At 36.0% G+C, this 22,811-nt stretch overlaps 1 protein-coding gene across 1 annotated transcript in view; it reads left to right on the top strand.

Moving 5' to 3' along the window:
- Positions 1–8,197: 8,197 nt before the first annotated feature.
- The window catches only part of LOC149570577 (uncharacterized), a 50,781-nt gene continuing 36,167 nt past the window's right edge, over positions 8,198–22,811 (top strand). Inside the window, exon 1 of the mRNA XM_089823159.1 lies at positions 8,198–8,543. Within this exon, the coding sequence (XP_089679285.1) occupies positions 8,285–8,543 (259 nt within the window). The 5' untranslated portion in view covers positions 8,198–8,284. The remainder of the gene's footprint in view (positions 8,544–22,811) is intronic.

Genomic DNA, 22,811 nt, shown 5'->3' with positions numbered 1-22,811 from the left:
AGCTAGGGAAAATTTGTCATGTAAAGGACATTTGGACAAGAAATGAAAGGCCAGTATAGGATAATTCAAGAAAGCATAATGTAAAAGTGGGAAAGATGCAATCCAAAGAAGTAGACATGTCAAGAGACTTTATAGCATCATATTTTACTCTATTTTATTAGATCAAGACCAAAGGGGTAAATGGGAAAAGGGTAGCGAAATACTAGAATGAATGGAGGAAAATAGATATGAAGGCTAAACATGAAAGGAATGAAAACAAGATCATCATAAGATATCTCACAAGATAGCCAAATGTTTGTCTATAGGTCAACATTGTCAAGATCAAAGAGAGAAGACAAAATGAATGAAAGATGTAGAAGAACTACGCATGATGCCTATTTGTTAGGTTTTCATCATGGTACTTATCCAAGGCACCACAAGGGAGTGGTTTTCACCATAGGATGAATTTATTTCTCTTTACTTTTGCTACCAAGGTGCCTGATTACCAGGTTTTCACTAAGGCACATTTTCAAATTTTTCATTTTTTTTCTTTCTTTTTTTTTCAATCTTTTTCAATTTTTTTTTTTTTGGAAGATGTCAAGCTTTTGAGATGATGCTCTTTGAATTTTTAAACCATGATATACAAAGGAATTCAAATGATATGCTCAAAGATGCTAATAGGGAAAGAAAGATGGGAGACAAAAATGGAGGATATGGCTTTATGCGAAGCGAGTGAGATTGAAAAATGGAAATGAAGGCAAGATCAACGTCAACACACACCTTGAAGGGTGGTAAAAGGATGGAGAAAATGTGAATGAAGGAATATGGTGAGTGGATAGAAAAGGTTGTAGTTTAGGCACATGGAATGGAAAAATGCTTTTGGAAGAAGATGAAGCGAAATTCTTTGGAAGCTTGAATGTCAAATTTAATTGTTGTTCAACATTAGACTCTCTCAAGAGAGATTTTGGAATCCATATAGCCTTAGGCTTCTTTTCATTTCTTTTTGATGATTTAGAGATAATATCTTCAATGATGGATTTTGGAACCCATACTTGTCTTGTAATTTTTTTCTTAGATATCTCTTTTGACTTAATGCCCCCATGTCGATTAGAAGAGACATGGTGGTCTACCTTTTTATATGGCTTCTTGAATTGCTTCTTTTTCTTGTATTGAACATTCAAGTTACTTCCAAAAGAATTAGGACTTGTGGAAGAAGAAGGATGATATGACTGGTTTAGGTGAGTGGGTGGATGAAAAGGATTCAAGGATATGCATCTACGTTGATCTTGAGGAAAGATAGGAGAGGGAGGGACATAAGGACCCAAAATGGATGAAGAACTAGGAGAATTGGGAGGGGAAAGTGAAGGGACATAAGGACCCAAGATGGAAGGAAAATGTGAAGGATTTAGTATTGGTGGAGGAGGTCCAAGGATGGATGTGGAAGATGCAAAAGGGTAATCAATAAGTTCATCAACATCTATATCACAATCAAGGACATCAGCATCTTTAGAGTGAGCATCAGGATTTTCAATAGGAACATAAACATGTTTAATAGGAGCAGCTTCGTTGATAGGAGAACTTATAGCTTGAGAAGACTTAGGAAGAGTAGAAAGTGGAAGGGAACATGGAGTGGTAGAACAAGAAGATGGAAGACTTTGATCTTGACAAGGATCTTTGGATAACATAAGCATAGAATTGTTCTCTTGATTTTCAATAGGCTCAACATTGGAAGTAACAACACTATTTTTAATAACCTTAATGGAAGTATCATCTTTGGAAGGCGCAACTATATTAAGGTCATTTTGATTGTCAATAAGCTCAGTTTTGTAAGTAGTGTCTTGATCTTGCTTAGGAGAAGACTTAAGACATGGTGGAATGAATAAGAAAGAGTGTAAGGGACCAAAAGAACCATGAAATGTATCAGAAACATTGTGAAAAGGATTGGATGACATGGAAGGTTCTTGATCTTGATCTTTTTTTTATATTATTTTCTTTATCATTTTTAGAGTCCTCTTGACATGAAGCCAGTGCTAAGGAGAAGGAAGCATGTTGGAATTGTATGGAAGACTTTGGAATAGATGATGAAGGACTAGCTGAAGTAGGCATTATAGCACATGAAGGCTTAGGATCTTTAGATTTAGCATTATCAAAAGTATTTGCAGCCAGGTGAAGGTTAGCTTGAGTTTCTTTAAGAGGTAGCCCTTGAGGATAACTATAGGGAACTGCATGAAAAGCATTAGGATCTTTGTTGGATGAAGGATTGGTAGGAGATTTGAAAGACTCTGAATCTTTAAGAGATGTATGGATAGTGGAGGAAGTAGAAGATGGAAGGGGAGCATTAGAAGACAAAGGTTCAACATTAACATGATCTTGCTCAAGAGTGTAATCTTTATTTTTAGCATGAGGGTTCTTAGAAGAGGAACTCTTATCCCATTGATGTTGTATTTCAGCACAAAAAAATGCTTTCTCTTCGTCAAAAAATGCAGATTTATCATTTAGGTATTGTTCACAAAATTTATCAATGTTGTTTTCAAGATTTGATTCATGTGAATTACCATCAATATCTTTTCGTGACTCATCCCCTTTAAGCACAAGCATAGGACTAGGAGGACTTTTAAGAACTGTTGGAATGTAATAATCATCACCATCATAATCATTGTCACTAGAAGAATTATAGATAGGCATATCACAAGACTTTTCATGTTGTTCATTATCATATGTCTCAATAAGAGGAATAAGACTCTTGGTAGAAGTAGAAGAAGAATGATATCGTGAAAAAGAGGTAGGTGAAGAGCTAGATGGATGATATCTAGAAGAGTCATGGTAAGATTTAGAAGATGAAGTATGTGAATGATATTTAGAAGAATTATCGTAAGACTTAGAAGATGAAGAATATGAAGGATATTTAGAAGAATCATGATAAGACTTGGAGGATGAAGAATCTGTATGATATTTAGAAGAATCATGATAAGACTTGGAAGATGGAAAATCTGTATGATATTTAGAAGAATCATGATAAGACTTGGAAGATGGGAAATATTTGGAAGAAGGATATTGTGATTTGATCTTGCACATGATCCTAGGAAAGGTGTCTGATTTATCCATCTTTTTAATCATTTTTGTTGCAATAGTAGCATCCATGAATCTATTGGAGTGACAACACTTTTCAAATTCAAGAAGGAGGTGGATTTCATCTGAGCTCAAATGAGGATCCCTAAAAAGATATCCAAGATCTATGGTTCTAGAAGAAGAAGAATCAAGTATGGAAGAAGAGAAAGAATGAATAGAAGAAGGTAGACTATATGATAATAGGAGGAAAAGAATCAAGAAGTCATGAAGAAGAGGAAGAGTGGAAATGATATATTAGAAAGACATGGAAGATAAAGAAGAAAGAAGACCAAGAGTCATTTTGGAAAATTTGATACCATTTGAGATCATTTGAATGTTGAGCAACATGTAATAGCACTTGTAATCAACATGAAAGAAAAGGCACTAGTTGATAGGATAACCCTAAGAAACGTTGGTACCAAACTAGGATAGTAAAAGCTCTCACTTGTCCAAAAGAGGTGTGATAAGATAGAATTTTGAAATAGGTGTAAACCAACACTGCCACAGAGGTGCTCATAACTTTGGGTGAATACCCTGGCACATATGGACCAGGAGGATGATTTACCCAAATTATAAATAATTAAAATTAATTTTTTTTTTTTTTCTAAAAGTGTGGACAAGAAATTACTAAAACTCTCCAAGTGTAATATCAAAGGATCCAAGTGTATATCTTTCTCAATAAGGACAATTTCTATCTTACCAACTCCAAACAAGGTCTCTTGTGAAATCAATGACTACTAATTCAAGAGGTCAAAGCACAATAACCTAAGGTGCAAAAAAAGCTTCTAACAATGGGTTAAGTAGCCTAATCCAAATAGGATCAACCTAGGGAGACTCAAAATAATGGGACAACAAAGTTATTTGATCATGAAGTCTCAACTCAGGAACCCATATTTGTTTTAAAAGATCAAGTAAGCACATCAATAGGTTTTCATCATTGAATAGGCACATAAGATAACAATCAAGGAGTTCAAGCAAGCAGTCTTCAAACAATGAGCAAGGGCAAAAGCAACCTTGCGCATGAGCAATCAAGTGACTTAGTTTATGCTAATCCCTAGGAGAGCTAATTGTGTATGTTCTCAAAGAGTTTCACAATCATTGCATACATCCCTAAAAAATAAAAGTTGGCCTCTCTAAGGTTTTTAGTAATGGTTTGACTCTGCAACTTTTATGATTCACAGGGGTGACCTCCAATCCTGGCGCACCAAGGTTTTGACACAGTCTGAGAACTTAATCTTCAAGAGCTGCTAAGAAGATCTGACAACCCACAATGAACCATACCCCATGGAGATTTCTTCCGCGAGGACATTTATATAGCGATTGTTGCAAGCAAGGCAGAAGTGGCTATTACCGCTTGAGGTTCCGTCTGCAGTTTGCCCTGTATAGGGATTGTCTGCTATGGTTAACCCTCTCTAAAGGTGACTGACTCACAATAGTGGACCGCAAGGGGACTTAGCTTTCAGACCCAAAGTTTTGACACCTTTTCACTTTTAGCCCAATCAAAGCAAGCAGATTAATCCGACATGCTAACTAAGATTATCTCAAGATCTATGATATCAACCCCTAATGATCTATCAACCTCTCCGGAGAAAGGATGCCTCAATCACCAAGTTGAAGATCCATCTATCTAAGAGATTCTCAAAGTATCCTCCCCACCTACAAGGAATCCGTCTTTGAGAGGAGTTTCACTAGGAACTCACTCCCTCAAGATCCACGAATAGTATTCATGGGACCTAATTACTATGTGTGTGCAGATGTTAATTCCCCCAAAAAAAAATCTATCCAAGAATAATAAAAAAGAACAAGGTGGTACACTTAACGCTTTAACTAATGCAAGGTGAGTCCAAAGATGTGGAACACTTAACCCCTCACACAAGCCAAAACGAGTCCACAACTCAAAGATTAGTGAGTTCTAGAAAGCACAAGAGGGTTGCCAAGTGGAGCACTTAACGCTTCTATCCTGTAGACCCCTCCCCTTTAATGTGGCACTGATCTTGCAACCACGGGGTAGAATGAGGGGTCGACGGATTCAGCGAGTCCAATAACCCAATATAGCTATCTAAATCTATCACTAATAATCAAGCTTGCTAAATAAAAATTAATGGAGATTACAACCTAGTATCAATTATGCATGTGTTTGAAAAATAAAAGCATTAGCAAAACACACAAGCTAGACACATGAGAGGTTCATTTTAAAGTTCCAAATCAAAGTGTTATCAGCCAAAGAAGAATACCTGAAATCCTCGCAACGCACTTAGTAGATCTTACCTATTTTTAACAACTTTAGCACGTGTTTCCAATGAAATCACAACTTACTGCTATGCTATTCCAAAAAAAATCAGAAAACATAGAAAAACCCAAAACAGTGAGCAGTTAGCAGAAAAAACTAGAAAAACACGAAAATCCTTGCAAAAAAAAATACGAATAACCTAGTCAACATGATTAGACCTTTTTTTTGCTACGATTTCAGACCCAAAAATAGAAATGAAAATAAGAGACCCCTGCTAAAAACTAAAGAGCTTTCCAAAAATGTAAGAAATTCAAAAAAATCTCTTCATTTGTGCCCTAGGGACCCAATTTTTCAAAATAGGCCAGATTCATCAAATCGAGTTTTTGATCCTTAATACGGCCTCAAAATTCAAAATACAAAGAAAGAACCCCCCTTAGAATTCAAAAATCTTTCTGAAAATGTAAATTTTTCCAAAAAATACGTTGATTTGCGATAAAAAATGGCTTTTTATGAAAAATAAAGAGAAATTCATAACTCACGCAAATCATGTCAAAATACTCTAAAAATCGAACTGGGGCATGTTGGGCACTACCCAACCCACCAAAAAAATTTCAGAACCAAACTCTAAGTGGTTTAAAAGATATGATTAAATCTTTAAGCCAACTAGATTTTTTGCCTGCAAACCAATCTATATATGGGTTGGCCTTAAAATCAAAGTGAAAAATGTACAAAAGCACTTGATTAGATCCAATATGCTGCTGTAAAAAAATCAGAGATAAAAAATAAAAGCAAATGGAGCTAGAAACTTGATTCAAGCCCCACGGTGGGCACCAAAAATGTGTGCTAAAATGTTGTCACACTTCTATGAATCATTACATGTAAGAAAACTCAAGAATGAGCCCTCACAAATCGATCCATAGCTCTCTACTCATAGAGTGCAAGGGTTTGCAATGGAGGCCCTCAGTTTGACCTATTTTTGTGCCCATGCAAGTACACCATGAGATGAGAGATTCAAAGAGGAAAAGCAAGGATGCTAGTCTCCATGATCTTCAAATATGCATGAAAATAAGATCTAATCTATGAAAGCAAAATCTACTCTACAAATGCAAGATCTAAGCTAAAAGCCCATGATGGGTGCAAGAGAGAAAAATACAAAAAAATAGAAGTTCTCCACAAAAAGCTTTTGTATTCAAACTCCTTCAAAAATTGGTCTTCAAACCTACAACATAACGATAGCATAATCATGGGTGTCTAAAATGAGGAGAGGGCTCTCCCTTATAAAGGTAATTATGGAGGTGAGAGGCTTCTCACAACCAATATGGAATAATAGAGTTTGATCCATGTGAGACAAAATTCCACCAATGAGAAAAGAGGAGTGGTTGAGAAGAAAGTGGTGATCAATGTGAGACAATATTCCACCAATTAGAAAAGAGGAGTGGTTGAGGAGAAAGTGGAAAGATAAATCCCACTTAGATCACATTTTTAAGTGTAGAGAAATTAAATAAAAAGAATTCATTTTATTTCCTTTTTTCATCAAAAGAGATATTTAAGTGGGATTTTTATTTAATTAAAAGAGAGCAAGTTCTTTTTAATTAAATAGAAGATATTTAATTAAATTAAAAGAGAGGTTTTTCTCTTAATTAATTAAATGTGGATGAACTGTTTAATTAAAAGAGAGGTTTTCTTTTAATTAAATGGAAATTTTATTTTATTTTATTAAAAGAGAAGATTTTCTTTTAATTAAATAAGACTTGGAATAAAATGATCAAATTTAGAAATGAAATAAATTGAATTTGATCAAGGAAATTGATTTGAATATATTACAAACCATTGATTCAGAAAATTTGATAAATTGATAAATTGAATAATGGGGGCCCATAGTCTAGGTGACCATTTTTGGGTGCATACAGACGTGCTCAATATCCAAAATCTTAGTGGAGGTGAGAATCAAGTCATTTGTGTTCACATCCAACATCTAATCTCCCATGCACATGACATTCAAATGAAACTCCTTAAAAAAGAAATCACAAGGGTCATCCCATCATAGTTGTGACAATCTCTGGACATTCTCATTTTCTACACAAGATCAATAACTGTAAAATTCATAGACCAACTTTCGACATGGGATTATTCCTTAAGGATATAAATAACAACCATTCACTTTGTATGAAATGAAATTTAACCTTATGTAGTATTACAAACAACAATTGCCCATACTTGTACAATCAACTTACCTAGATGTACTATGATTTAACTCAAAAGAAGTATTGAGATTTATTTGAATAGAATTACAAAGATTTGACTTAAACAATTGAAGGAATGCACATTCCACCTAACAATAAATCTGAAACTTTCATACAACGATCATCAAAAGAATAGAGTTTCAATTCAATGATATGGACTAATCACAATTTCCCTAATAGAGCCGAGGTACAATATGATACCCTGATTACATGCATTTGTACAAAATGAATTTCATTTTCATAAATTTCATATTCTTTACTATTTAGCATGTGTCTGTAACAATTCATATCTTGATTGAATAAATCAATTTTTTTAATCATATATAATAAATAAGACATCTAATGAACCGTCAAAATTATTCAAAAAGCCAAAATGTTTACATTGAAGATTGATGTCACTCCTCTCGACTTAATTATGTAAAAATAATAAATTATTGTGAACACTTCTCTTTTCTTATTTTTAATAATAAAATTAATAAAATGAAATATGACTAAAAATACAACAAAATATAACCAGCCAGCGTGGGAAAAATATAAAAAGAAAAAAATTAAAAATAAATCATTGACTTCGATGAATGAAGAACAAGCGCTCAATTAAAACATTAAATCGCTGCTTATGTAGGGCGAGGGACTAAAAGTTAGAATTAATTTTCATACGAAATTTCGGACACTCATTCCACTTTTGGACGGAAGAATTCAAATGCGCTCCAAACGAGGAGGTTAAATGCATACCTTGTACTGTTCTAAGACAAAAACGCTTTACCTGACGAGTTTCAAGGCTTTCGTTTCATACACTGTAATTTCAAACATCTCCTTCACCATAATTGACGTTAGGGAAATGGAAAGAGCAGCAGAACCATCAGCATCGTCATCAGTATGGCAGCTGGAGGGAATCGCATCCCTGGCTTTATTACCATCGGGTTCCATTTCTGGCCATTTTATCAGCCAACCTTGTTCAAAATGTTTTGCTATCTATGGAACTCGTACTTACCTTACTACCCTTTTTTAAACTTATAATATTTTATTGCTTTTATCCCCTTAATTAATTGAAGCTTATTAATCTCAGCACATTGTTTTGTATCAAAGCGTAGGATTTGAATTTACAGTTGAAATTTTTAGTTTTCTACTCTTGCACTGCAAGTTTATTTGCCCATTTTCTATATTCTGAGTAGAAGAAAAGAAAAAGACTGTGTAAAATGAAGTACAAGTCTTGATCTCCCAACATCATCTTTAACCCATCTCAAGAGCTTTTTGTGTACCTTTAAAGTTTCCCATGGCTTAGGCTCAATTATAGTACTTAAACCCTAAATTTTAAGCCCTAAACAAAGAATCACTACCCCTAGCGCATTGAGAGGAGTAATAGACAAAAACAATGTGTTGTTTTAGGATGCACTGCCAAGAATCCAGTTTTCAGCACATTTTTTTCTTTTTCTTTGGGGAATCAGATAGGTGAGACCAAGTCAATATTCAGATACATATTTGAGACAAGTGTTCAGGAGAGTCGTTCTTTCATGAGCACGAGTACTATTTTTCAGCAGAAAACTTTCGTTTATTTTTTTAGTAACCTGGATTTCTTAAGCAAAGAGTTCAGTCAGAATCAGTGCTATTCAGGTTGAAATTTAGGGTATCTTGGAAGAAAAAATATGCTCTACCTTTTGTCTATATTGCTGATGATTCATGTTTGTTGGAGGAGGACCTCATCTCCACAGTCTAGAAGCGTTTGATTACACTTTTGTATGCACATCAAAATCATAGGGCTATGGTAGGATACATTGCAGAATACTAGCCAGGCTTGGTATCTCTATTTTTAGTCAGTGTCTTTTTTTAATTGTTTAAATGACTTTTGTGGAATTAGAAAGTCCATAATAGGATTTAAGCTTCTAGACGTTTATGGCTGTATTTTCTATTTAATGTTCTTTCTCATAACACTATAGGTGGCTCCTTCCAATTGCTGCATTCACATCTCCCTTAATAAATAAATGTTTTCTCTGATAAAAGAAACGGAACTACCGTTGGATATTGGTGGCTTCCTCCCCGAAAAGTCTATGTTTAAGTGAGTTTGTCGGTGAAAAAGGTTCTGTTTTGGGATTAACTTATGTGCACTTTGCTAAAATGGATTTCTATTTTTATAGTGGGTGTATGTTTTTCTATTATCTAGGTGTTTTTACACTTTTAAATTAAACGTGTTTGCATTAATTAGTATGGATGGCATGAGGCGTCGACATCTTTTATGGAGTTATATTTAGTTTTCCCAAAGCACTTTTGGTGTACTCCTCTTATTGGTTGTATTTGTCACAATTACCCTCTCAATTATCTATGTACATTCATAGCCCTAAGCCTATGGATAGTGGAGTCGGCTTGGGCCATGGGTTTGCTTCCCATTGATCTTGGGTTTGATGCATGTGCTTTGTGGGCTATTGCTTGTATCCGCAGGGGATTAGTCTTGCTTCAGCCTGTCTCTTCCTGAACCACAACTGAGCACTGTGTAAGACCTTGGTGGGTTGGACGATGGGCTGGGTCATGGGGATAGATCTGGCGCAACAAAGAAAAAAATGAATTATCTATGTATAGTCACTCTGTTAGCTTGTATTTGCATCCTTTGATTTCATACTGTTATGCTTTCCTAATACTATTTTGCTTCTGGAGCATTTGTATTATTCTCTTGGAGATAAAATCTACAGTACTATTTTGATTTCTTTAATCATCCATATTTATAGTTTAATAGTTCCTATTTTTTGTACTAAATCTTGGGTCACTGCATTAAATTATTGACCATGTTGATGTTTGCTAGCTTTTGTTGGATATATATATATAAAATTAAAATTGTCATTATATTAATGAATAGACATGTTCCATGAAGGGATATGTCTATTATTGGTTTCTCAATATAAATACAAGTGATCGCTGCACTTGGAAATACATACCGTATAGGCAATACTATTTCATTTGCAGCGATCCTTATAAATCAGCATGGTATCAAAGCCAGGCTGCAAATGTGGAACAAGAAATGAAAATGAGAGAAATTATAATTTCCTCGTGACGTGGATGCTATAATGTTCCCAATCCATCAGGAGGGGTCACTGAGTTCATATGGAGCTCAAAGATGTCGTACAATGGAGGCAAGGATGTTGGATGTACGAACTGGAGGAGGGGTAGGTGTACAGACTGGAGGAGAGTTTGGTGTATGGACTGGAGATGATAGGCGTATGGAATGAAGAAGAGGTTGGTGAATGGACTGGAAGAGAGGATAGGCGTACGGACCAGAAGTTACCTGATTCCCATTAGGAAGTTGTCTGGTTCCAAACAGGAAAAGAAAGATTGGTATCAGATTCAGATAGAATCAGATTCAGATAGAGTCTGACACTTCATCAGAGGCAACATTGGTAAGGAACTCAATAATTAGAGGGAGTCTAAAAATCAGTGTGGGTGATTGCATGATTTTGATGGGCCTACTACCTATGTACATCACGAGGAAGCGACAGCTTCCAAATGATTATCACTTGTAAAAGTTATTGGAAGGTGACGATCTTTAAATAACTCAATCTTCTATTATGATGTCTAAGTAGATCATGATAGATTATAACTTGCATGGTGGATTAAGTTCCTTAAATAGACCACAACCTTCTCTTGTGATGGACATCTTATGATTTTGAGACAGATCATGATAGATGATAAACTTGCATGGTGGATTAAGTTCCTTAAACAGACCATGGCCTTCTATTGTGATGCACATCTTATGATGTATGAGTTAGATCATGATAGATGATAAACATGCATGGCGGATTGAGTTCCTTAAGCAGACCATGGCCTTGGGTTCCTTAAACAGACCATGGCCTTGTATTGTGATGGACATCTTATGATGTTTGAGACAGATCATGATAGGTTATATCTTGCATGGTGGATTAAGTTCCTTAAACAGACCATGAATGTTTTTGTGGTAATTATTATTGAGGATACATTATCTATGGACATTTTTTGAGTACTTGATGAATATCACGTGACTTGATATTTTGAGGCCATTACTTTTGATATCATGAGATGATAGCTAAATGGTGGATATATATATAGTCATTATATTAATGAATAGACATGGGACATGTCTCTTCTTGGTTTATTCTCAATATAAATACAAGTGATCACTGCACTTGGAAAATACATACCGTATAGGCAGTGCTATTACATTTGCAGTGATTCTCATAAATCAACAGACCACCCTTATTTTTATTTTTATTTTTATTTATTGACAAACAAATCACAACTCAACTTGCAGTTATAGAACACACTGCTGTCATACAGTCTGATATAAGAAATCGGTGTAAATAGATCCGTTTTTTCAAAGATTCAGATGGGTAATTATTGACAAAGATGCCAATATATGAAATAGATATACATGTGAACATCCATATGAAAATAACTTGAATATAGTGCAAAGTGTGCAGGTTTGAATATGAGTCAACAACATGCTGTTATGCTCAAGACAGCAAGGGGATTTGCTTAACATGCTTCAATCCCTCTTTCAATACACACAAGAGGACACCATCTGGAACAATATTAAGAAATAGGACTTTGACACGCTCCAAACTCACTGGAAAGACAAAGTTTAATGCTGGAAATGCATATCAGACATGTTTTAAATCTGAAAACCCCCAAAGCAGTAGATACAATGAGCTGTATGGTCTCACAGTGGCCCCTAATGGCATGCAAAACCACTCCCAATCATAGGAAATAGATTCCTAGCCACCTGGTGCAACCAAATAGGTATTGGAAGTCAATGAAAAGTGCACAAATCACACCAAACAATGCAGAAGGCTCTCGACATGGTATGGCCTGTATGGGACACCTGTACATCCCTCCCAAAAAAATCACTTAAAAATACGAATAACCATTTCCAAATCCCAAGAGACATTTGTTGCAGGTCTGGGCTCCAACTAACAAGTTGAAAATCATGTCATAAATGTAGCAATTTACTTCCTAATTCCCACACCACAGTTCTAGGATCCCTGTGTGTTTGGTACAGCTTGCTTAGAAAATTGTGCCAGCAGCAATAACCATCAAGAAACTCTTTAGAAAGGGTCACTCTATTATGGGAGACATAAAAGGTCTCTATCTAACCAACTGCAAGACAAAGCAAATGCTTCTCAAGATCATTGGAGTTCTCCTTAACTAACTAGTTAGCCTCTAATAGGCTTGGAAATTGGCTGAATGTGCACAAATTGGCTAAGTGCCAAAAAGGGGGAAATTACATGTATCATCTATTTTTGCAAATTCCAACATCTGTTAGAACCTTTGGTGCTCAAATGGATCTTTAGTTGCCATATTTGAAAGTTTCGAGTGACAGGGGTGATCAATTTGTTTTTGAGGTTTCCTAAGTTACCTGATTTGTTGTAATGTCCCCGATGCCTAGGAGGGAGAAAGACCTTAGTGTACAACAATTCAACACTCAAATAAATTGACGACTTTATCTATATGCCCCTCCAAGTTGTTGTACAACCTAGACTATGGTTGCATTCAATCTTGTATGTACGAACAATAAGTTCTGTAGGACTAGTATGCTCCGTATGACTCATTTGGACTTGCTGATGGACCAACTTTGTACGGCTTAGAATTCCACACAAAACACTCTCTATAGACCAAACTGATCTACTTGACGAACCATATGGTAAAGGTGTCTTGCGCCAACAAATAATTGCATACGGCAAGGAATGGGACCCACGCTCGCTTAAGATACTGTACAGGGGATTGGGATGTCATACGGTGGGAAGGATAGACCATACGACCAATAATGGGTATGGTATTGTAGTCTTTGTATGCTTAGCTCTAACAACAAAATCCTTGTGTATGAATCTGTCGTATGACCAATGGTTTTCTAGGGTACGAAGAGTTGAATCACTATGTGGACCACTAATTCAATGCTGAAAACATATACAATGCAATAGTTGTACGTCCTCAATCCTAGGAGAAATCTCTAGTATAGGCACATCGTAGGATACTTAGATTGTAGTTTGGATGTTATCGAAATATATTTGAACATGGATTGCTTAGGATATAGTGTTTAGTCAATTGCAAGAGGAAAATATTCTAGGTCAGAGGTATATTGAGGTTAGTAGAGATGTTACTTTTGAAGAAGACATTTCATTGAAAAGGCCTAAAGGATCTAGTATGGAGATTGATTATGAAGATTAGGATAATACTCAAAACATGGACATTGGTCATGGTACTGAGATTCAAAGGGAGTCTTTTGTACCAAATGATCTAGTTGAATCGTTGGATCCTATTGATGGGCCTAGAGACATTATTGTGAGCAAGAAAATACCTCCTTGGGAAAGAAACACCGTATAGGAGGCAGAAAAGTTTGCTGCCCCAAGAGGTACCTTCAGAGAAAGAAGATGACCTCAAAAGTTCTCCAACTATGTTATACTGATGTCCAATATCATTGAATCAGACCTGACCAGTGTTGAGGAAGTTGTGAATCAACAAGCATGGAAGAATTCTATGGATGAAGAATGTCAATCCATCATCAAGAATGATGTTTGGGATATTGTACTTAGACCTCAGGGAAAATCAGGCTATTCAAGATTAAGCATGCAGCTGATGGAAGCATTGAGAAGTACAAAGCTAGATTCATTGTGTATGGCTTCTGTCAGAAAGAAGGGATAGACTATGAAGAGACCTTTGCTCCAATTGCTTGCTATACTTCCACCGGGACCATCATTGCCATTGCAATAGCTAAGGGATGGAAGCTGCATCAAATGGATGTAAAGACAACTTTCCTCTATGGTGTTATTGAAGAAGTCTACAGCGTGCAACCTCAAGGCTTCGTGATTCATGAAAAAAAGTCACGTGTGTAAATTAAAAAAAGCCTTATATGGTCTTAAATAGGCTCCTTGAGCATGGTATGAAAGGATATACCGATACTTGATGAGTTTGGGATTCTGCAAGAATGATGCTGATCCAAACCTTTACTTCAAGGTATTAAATGATGAGCCTTGATATTGGTCCTATATGTTGATGACTTATTTCTTATAGGAGAAGAACATCTCATCTCTAGATGTAAGGACCTAGGACCCATACACTTCTTTCTAGGACTAGAAGATTGGCAGAGGCCTGATGACATCATCCCAAGTCAAGGAAAACTTACCATAGACATTCTAAAGAGATTTGGAATGTAAGATTGTAAATCTATGTGTACATTGATGAAAATCAAGTTTAAGAAGTTAAGTGAGTCTACAGCTAGTTCCGACCTTGTGGATCCTACTTTCCACAAACAATTCATCAGGCCTTTGATGTATCTAGTCAATACTAGACCAAATATTTGCTATGTAGTATGTTCTGTTAGCCAATTCATGTGTGTACCCAACGTGATACATCTAGTTACAGCCAAGCATATCTTAAGATACTTGTATGGCTTGAAATATTTTTCCAAATTGACTTAGACTTAGTTACGTGACAATTTGGATTGGGCAGAAAATATTACTGATTGGAAGAGCACCTCTCGCTGCTGTTTTAGTGTGGGATCTGCTATGTTTTCTTGGTGCTACAAGACACACTCATGTATTATCCAAAGTACAACAGAAGCTGAATATGTTGCAGCCAGTGTAGCTGCATCAAAAGCAGTGTGGCTTAGGAATTTTCTCACATGATTATTTGGGCAATCATTGGATCCTACAGTTATTCACTGCAATAACCAGAGTTGTGTAAAGTTTTCTGAGAATCCTGTGTTCCATGACAGAGAAAAACATGCAGTGATCCAATCTCACTGTGTCTGAGATGTGGTGCAAAGGAATTCTATTCAATTGAAGTACATCAGCATTGAGGAGCAAATAATAGATGTTCTTACCAAGCCTTTGGCTTGAGAAAGTTCGTACTTTTGACTAAAACTTGGAATTGTGGAGAATGAAGCTTTCGCTGAGAGGGAGTCTCAGCATCAGTGATACATTTAGATATATCTTCCACTCTCTGCAAGTAGGCAAGGTGCTAATGCATTCTTCTTTGGGAGAAGTTTGAGGTAAAACCGTAAAAGTCATCATTGTCCACCCTTTGCGAGTAGGCAAGGTGGTAATGCATTCTTCTCTGGGAGAAGTTTGAGGTGAAAGCCATCATTGTCCACCCTCTACAAGCAGGTATGGTGGAACCACCCTTTGCGAGTAGGCAAGGTGGTAATGCATTCTTCTCTGGGAGATGTCTAAGGTGGAAGTCGTCATTGTCCACCATATGCAAGTAGGCAAGGTGGTAATGCATTCTTCTTTGGGAGAAGTCTGAGTGAAAGTCCTCATTGTCCACCCTTTGCAAGTAGGTATGGTGGAACCATCCTCTGCTAGTCGACAAGGTGGTAATGCACTCTTTGTTGGGAGAAGATTGAGGTGTAAAACCTTTCCACCCTTTGTGTATAGGTATGGTGGATGTCATGGGGGAATTTCCATGATTAAGCAGCTTCGATGGTTATCATCTGATGAACTTATTTTTCAGGAGGAGTCCTCCCTAGCTAGGATGGAGTGTTGATTTTCGGGTAGCTAGGTCGTATCCCTTAATGGGCCGACCTAGCAATGTCCTTGATGATGCATCGCAAATAAACAACTCTCAGGTCAGCTCAGAATATCAATTGTTATGTGCCCTCTTTCGCGCTAGTTCTTTTGGTGCCTGGTTAATCTATCTCCACATCCGGATAGATTAACGGCATTTTCAGAAAGAATGCCTGCTAGTCACAAGGGGAGATTTGTCTTGTGTTCGTCATTTAATGTATTAAAGTACTTTAATAAAGTTACTTTATGTTTTATTAAGACATTCACTTTATAAAGTGACTTACTAGAAGACGAAATTGGTGTTTTATCCCACATCTCTTATTCCAACACTTTTCCCTCACTTCAAGGTTATAAATAAGAGGCTGAGTCTTGGGAAAGACACAATGAATGAATATAAGAAAACTCTTCAAATCCTAATGGTCACATAAAGTGTGACTGGATTGTTCTTAAGGACGAAATCCCTTAAGAAAGTTTTGGTACTAGACGCAAACCTAGTATCCACGTACAAGTTCTGAGATAACAAGGAGTTGATACAGCTTGGAATCAACAGCAAGTAACAGTTTTTTGATATGGAATTCTGTAGAGGAAATTGAGCCAAATCTCGCTACGTACTTTGCATACTGGGCATGAGCAGTCAAAGATTGGCTAATATCAACATAGTGGAGCAAAGAGAGCAGTAGTAGAGGGATTTCATCTCAAGTGAACAGGACAGAGATACTCGAAGGAGTAAATCATAGAGATAATGTGGCATTCAGGCAAGTTCGATATATAGCAGTGTTTCACGGCTTGCACCAATAACGGGTCAGATTCTGCATTCACACGTCTGAAGCAGCAACCATGTCTGAAACGGTATAGAGCCTGGAAGATGTGATGGTATTACAGTGTGGTGGATTTCGGGCACAATATGCATCGACAGATGGCAAACTGGCTGAGTCTTGGTAGCGGTGTTGGGTTTTATCTCCATTTCATGGTCCTGACCACCATCGGCATACGTAGAAATCACAGGTCTGTCATCTCTCTTCTCCACCCGTAATTGCTTAACTCTGCATATTAATATCTCGTATACGGGAATGTAATGCTGCCATCAGTTTAGAAAATCTTTTATAAGAAACGTTGGTTTTTTTTAATGTGTTCATGTTATTGATTCTGTATTTAATGGAGTTCTGAGTAAAATGATTGATATATCCGCCTATCAGTATTAGTTCAGAGAGACAGTAATTTTGGGAATGCAATCATAGTTTTGCTTAAAGATTAGTTCATATCGCAATTGTACGACGAAATGTTTGTAGCCAAAGTTCAATAATTCTGAGCCAATCCAGTAGAGATCCTTACATCAATTCGCAGGAGATAAAGAAATTGTGGTAGGTTGGATGGGTTTGGTGAGAAGTCATTTCTCTTGAATGCATGAACACTCATATATATATATAGAGAGAGAGAGAGGGAGAGAGAGAGAGAGAGATGATTGCATCCAGATCATCAATCAATCATCAGTGAATTATCCATCTGAGGAATCAGCAAATCAACAATCTTCTGAAGGCAGCGAATTAATCTTTGGAAAGCAGCGATCTATTATTCTGGCAGCAGCGAATTGATATCCATGGCTGCAAATTCGTGCAGAGGCATTGTGAAAGGGCAAAGTCACATTCAGGTTGAAATTCTCAGTATTTATATATTGTGATCTGGTTCTGATATATTCAGGTAGAAATCTGTGTTTTCTGAGTTTCTTCTAAGTTTCAAGTTTGTCAAAATTTGTACTTTCAGGCTGTAGCTAGGAGATTTCTTTGGTTTCATCTTTCATTGCTTAATCTTCAACGAGTCTAATTTCCCTTGCATGCAAGAGGTGATTTAATTTCCAGCTTTCTCTCTGTGATTCTCACTCCTTACCAACTCTGCTCTGCGCTTAGAAGCTTGTTTGATTTGCACCAATGATTTGAATATAAAGCATTGCATTTTTCCTTTATAGGCCTTGGTTGTAATAACCCAAACTGGCTCCCAATTCGGATATTGATACACAACTTATTGTTTTATAAGTTTTCCACTTTTTGTATTTTTTCAAATCATATATCTGACTCTTTGTTTTTTGCTTTATATAAATTATCACTGTTAAGAATATTAACCAAGATAAACCTACAGGTCTGACAGTACAGACCGTACTTCCTCTTAATAGAAATATATCTCTAATGTTGGTATTTAATGATATATATATATATATCTCCTATAGGTGCCAAGTTAGGAAGGGGTATGTCCCTTGAGGGACATACCCTTTAGAAAGGATATATAAGTAGGTTGTAAATGCAGATTATAGGTCACACAGTTATAGCAGTCTGCTCCTATAAGCATTTTCCCGCAATTTATATCTGTGATTCTCTATCACAATAAAAGGTTAAATATTCAGTATTATATCTGCATTATGATAAGCACTAATTTCATCAATATTCATACTACTTAGAAGATGATTCTCAGCATTTAAGACTGGATTAAAAATCTGATTAAGAGATAAGGATTTAGCAGATACTTTACATGGTATCAGAGCTCTGGTAATCGAACCTAGGCTCTGCTAAATTTCAGTAAGTAGACTTTGTACACATCAAGCAACAATCTTCTATCTTCCATGGCTTACACAATCAGACCCGAGGACAAGTTTGATGGGAAAGAGCATTTTGAAGCCAGGAAGTTCAGAATCATGATGATTCTTGAAGAGAAAAATGTAAAACAATTCATTGATGGAGCATCCAAACAACCCTGGACCAGAAGAAATAGAAAAGCTATTCAAATAATCTTGGATGGAGTTAAAAATGAAATTGTACCTATGCTTACAAAACATCAAACTACGTTTGATATGATGAATGCATTACGAAATGCCTATGAAGTAAACAATGCAACCAGGGTTCTTGCACTAAAAAAGCCACTGAATCACATTTAGATAAAGAAAGGAGAATCGATAAGTTCTTACTTCTTAAGAGTTGCCAGCATTAGAGATGAACTATCAAGCATAGGAACCATCATTAGTGACACAGAATTAACACTTATGGCTATAGATGGATTGCTAGATTCATGGGAGACATTCGCACAAGGAATAAGTGCCAGAGATAAGCTCTCGGACTTTAACAAACTCAAGAATGATTGTCTTCAAGAGGAATCCAGAAAACTAAAGAAAGGAGGGAAACCAAAAGTAGAAGATGAAGAACTTCACGTTCTTAATACAAACTCCTATAAAAACAAGAAGAAGCATTTCATGAAGAAAAATGGAAATCAAAAGAATGGAAAGCCCAAGAAAGATCTATCTAAAATAGTGTTTCAAATGTGAAAAATTTGGATGCTATAGGTCTAATTGTCTTGAAAATTCCAAACAATAGGCGAATTGTACAAATGTCATTAGAGAAGAAGATACTTATGATCTTGAGAACCGTGTTTTGTATTCCTCTCTATCAAATGAAATTTCAAATAAAGCATGGGTAATTGATAGTGGATCTTCTAGACATATAACGGGATACAAAGAAACTCTAGATTCTTTATTAGAGAAGGTTAACGGTGAAGTTATCATTGGTGATAACTTAGCACACTCCGTTGAAGGAATTGGAAATTGTACTTTGAAACTAAAATAAGGAAATACTCTTCTTCTTAAAGATGTACTCTATCTACTAGGGATTAAAAGAAACCTAATCTCAATTACAACACTTGAAGATGATGGACACAATGTTGCATTCGTGGATGGCAAAGTATTAACTTGGGCTAAGAACTTTTCCATCAAGAAAGCAGAGTTAATTGGTCAAAGAAAGGGATATTTGTATGAATTGAATATAGAATCTAGTGGATCCATTCAAGCCCTAGTTCACGAAGTTGAAGATTCAAATGAAATATGGCATAGAAGATTAGGGCATCTAAATTTTAAAACTTTATCAACTATGGAAAAGATGGTTACTGGATTACCCAAATTAAATAAAGACCACCCTAGTATTTGCAAAGGGTGTGCTCTAGGTAAAAACACCAGAAGTCCCTTTCATGATAGTACTAGGAAAACAAATAATGTACTAGAATTAATTCATTCAGATTTATGTGGACCTATGTCTGTTCCTTCTCTTGGAGGATTTTGGTATTATATCTTGTTCATAGATGACTTCTCTAGGAAAACATGGATATACTTTTTAAAATGCAAGGAAGTAGAAGAAATCCTACAAAGATTTAAAGAATTCAAAGCATTAATTGAAAATTTTTCAGGACATAAAATTAAAGCCTTTAGAACTGATAACGGAGGAGAATATACCTCAAACTTGTTTAAAAGGTTTTGTAAAGGGACTAAGAGGGAGTACATTGTTCCTTATAACCTAGAGCAAAACGGGGTAACAGAAAGAAATAATAGGACAATTATAGAAGCTGCTAGGGCGATGATTTTTGACCAAAACCTAGAATATTATCTTTGGGTAGAAGCCTCTTGTACTGCTGTATATATTCAAAATAGAAGTCCGCACTCCTATCTTAAAGATAAAACACTTGAAGAAGTATTTACTAAAGTAAAACCCAATATAAGTCATCTTGGAATTTTTGGATGTCCTATATATATATATATATCCATATTCCAAAAGAAAAGAGAACCAAGTTAGAACCCTCTGGGAGGAAAGGTACTTTTGTAGGGTATAGTGAAAATTCTAAAGCATATAGGATTTTCATACTTGGACAGAAAACTATTGAACTTAACAAAGATGTAATCTTTGAAGAAGATCTTGCATTCAAAAGAGCCATAAGTTCTGATGAACCTTCTCCTTTATCTAGTTTTGAAAGAAATAGTGAATCTGGGTCCCAGAGGGAGAACTTAGAAGAAATTGAAGTTGAAATTCAAAATATGAACATTGAAGAAAATAAAAAAAAAAGACCACTTTGGGCCATTAAAACAGTTGAAGCAGCTCAAGACTTTGCTGCACCTTTCGGAATAGTTAGAGAAAGCAAAAGACCTAAAAGATTCTCTGGTTATATAGCTAACATAAGTGATTTATCCAAAACAAAGCCAACCAATCCCTCTGATGCTATTAAACATACAGCTTGGAAAGAAGCTATGACATAAGAATACTATTCTATCATGAAAAATTGATGTTTGAGAAATTGTTCCAAGACCTAAAGGAAAATCTGTTGTTTCTTCCAAGTGGATATTTAAAATAAAGCATGCTATTGATAGTAGTATTGAGAAGTATAAAGCTAGATTTGTAGCCAGAGGATTTTTTCAGAAAGAAGTGATTGATTATGAAGAAACCTTTGCTCTTGTTGCCAAATATACCTCCGTAAGAGTAGTCTTAGCAATTGTCGCATCAAAGGGATGGAAGGTACATCAGATGGATGTGAAAACAACATTCCTAAATGGAAAGATTTCAAAAGAAGTATATTTGGAGCAACTTGAAGGATTTGAAACTCATGATCCTAATGTTTTTGTTTGCAGGCTCAAGAAAGCTCTCTATGGGCTTAGACAGGCTCCCAGGGCCTGGTACGAAAGAGTTGATAAGTATCTCGCCAGCTTAGGATTCTCCAAGAATGAAGCTGATCCAAATTTATATTATAAAAGAGATAAAGATGATATGGTAATTTTGATATTGTATGTTGATGATCCCCTAATAACAGGTGATGATCATCTCATAGATTAGTGCAAGAAAGATCTAACTAGAGAATTTGAGATGAAAGATTTGGGACTCCTTGATTACTTCCTAGGACTGGAAGTACGAGAAAATTCTAACAATATCATACTAAATCAAGGGAAGTATACATCAGATATTTTAAAGAAATTTGGAATGTGGAATTGCAAACCTATGTTTTCTCCACTAGAGACTAATCTACATAAACTTAAGCAAGCAGTTGTAGAATCACCATCCATAGATTCTACTCTCTGTAGACAGATGATTGGGTCTCTTATGTACTTAGTAAATACAAGACCAGATATTTGCTATGCAGTTAATGCTTTAAGTCAGTGTATGTGTGAACTGAAGGAGATTCACCTAGTCGCAGTTAAACACATTATGAGATACTTACAAGGCACTCTTAATCTTAGACTCAAATATGAGAAAGTTGCTTTAGACTTGCATGGATTCACTGATTCAGATTGGGGTGGAAGTGTTAAAGACAGGAAAAGTACTTCAGGATGCTGTTTCAGTTTGGGATCAACAATGATATCTTGGGTATGTAGAAAGCAGTCTTCAGTGGCACAGAGTTCCACAGAAGCCGAATACATTGCAGTAGCGATGGCCTTCCGAGAAGCAGTATGGCTGAGGAAGTTACTTGTGGGATTATTTGGGCAAGCTATGAATCCCACGATTATTCATTGTGATAATCAGAGTTCCATCAAGCTCTTAGTGAATCCAGTTTTCCATGACAGATCCAAGCATATTGAAATTCCTTACTATTATGTAAGAGATATGGTAGACAAGAATTCTATAAAATTGGAATACATTTGCACTGCGGATCAGACAATAGATATACTCATCAAACCTCTATCTAGAGTGGAGATAGAACACTTTAGGAGGAGACTTGGTATGGTTGAGTTGTAATCCATTTGTACTCTCTTGATTATTAATAAAATAATTTTATTTTGTTAGGCTATTGATTGTTATGGGCTCCACCATTTGTATTCATTATTTTAAGAGGTGACGATCTCTGAAAATAATGAACACTTGTATAAAACATTATGAGAGGTGACGATCTCTTAGATAATGTGCTAAATAGTAGAGTTCTACCGTAAGATCTAGATGAGTT

The sequence above is a fragment of the Cupressus sempervirens genome, chromosome 3 (assembly GCF_028749045.1).
Source record: "Cupressus sempervirens isolate cs-2001-9-10 chromosome 3, ASM2874904v1, whole genome shotgun sequence".
NCBI lineage: Eukaryota > Viridiplantae > Streptophyta > Pinopsida > Cupressales > Cupressaceae > Cupressus > Cupressus sempervirens.
This window is presented reverse-complemented; position numbering and strand designations above follow the sequence as displayed.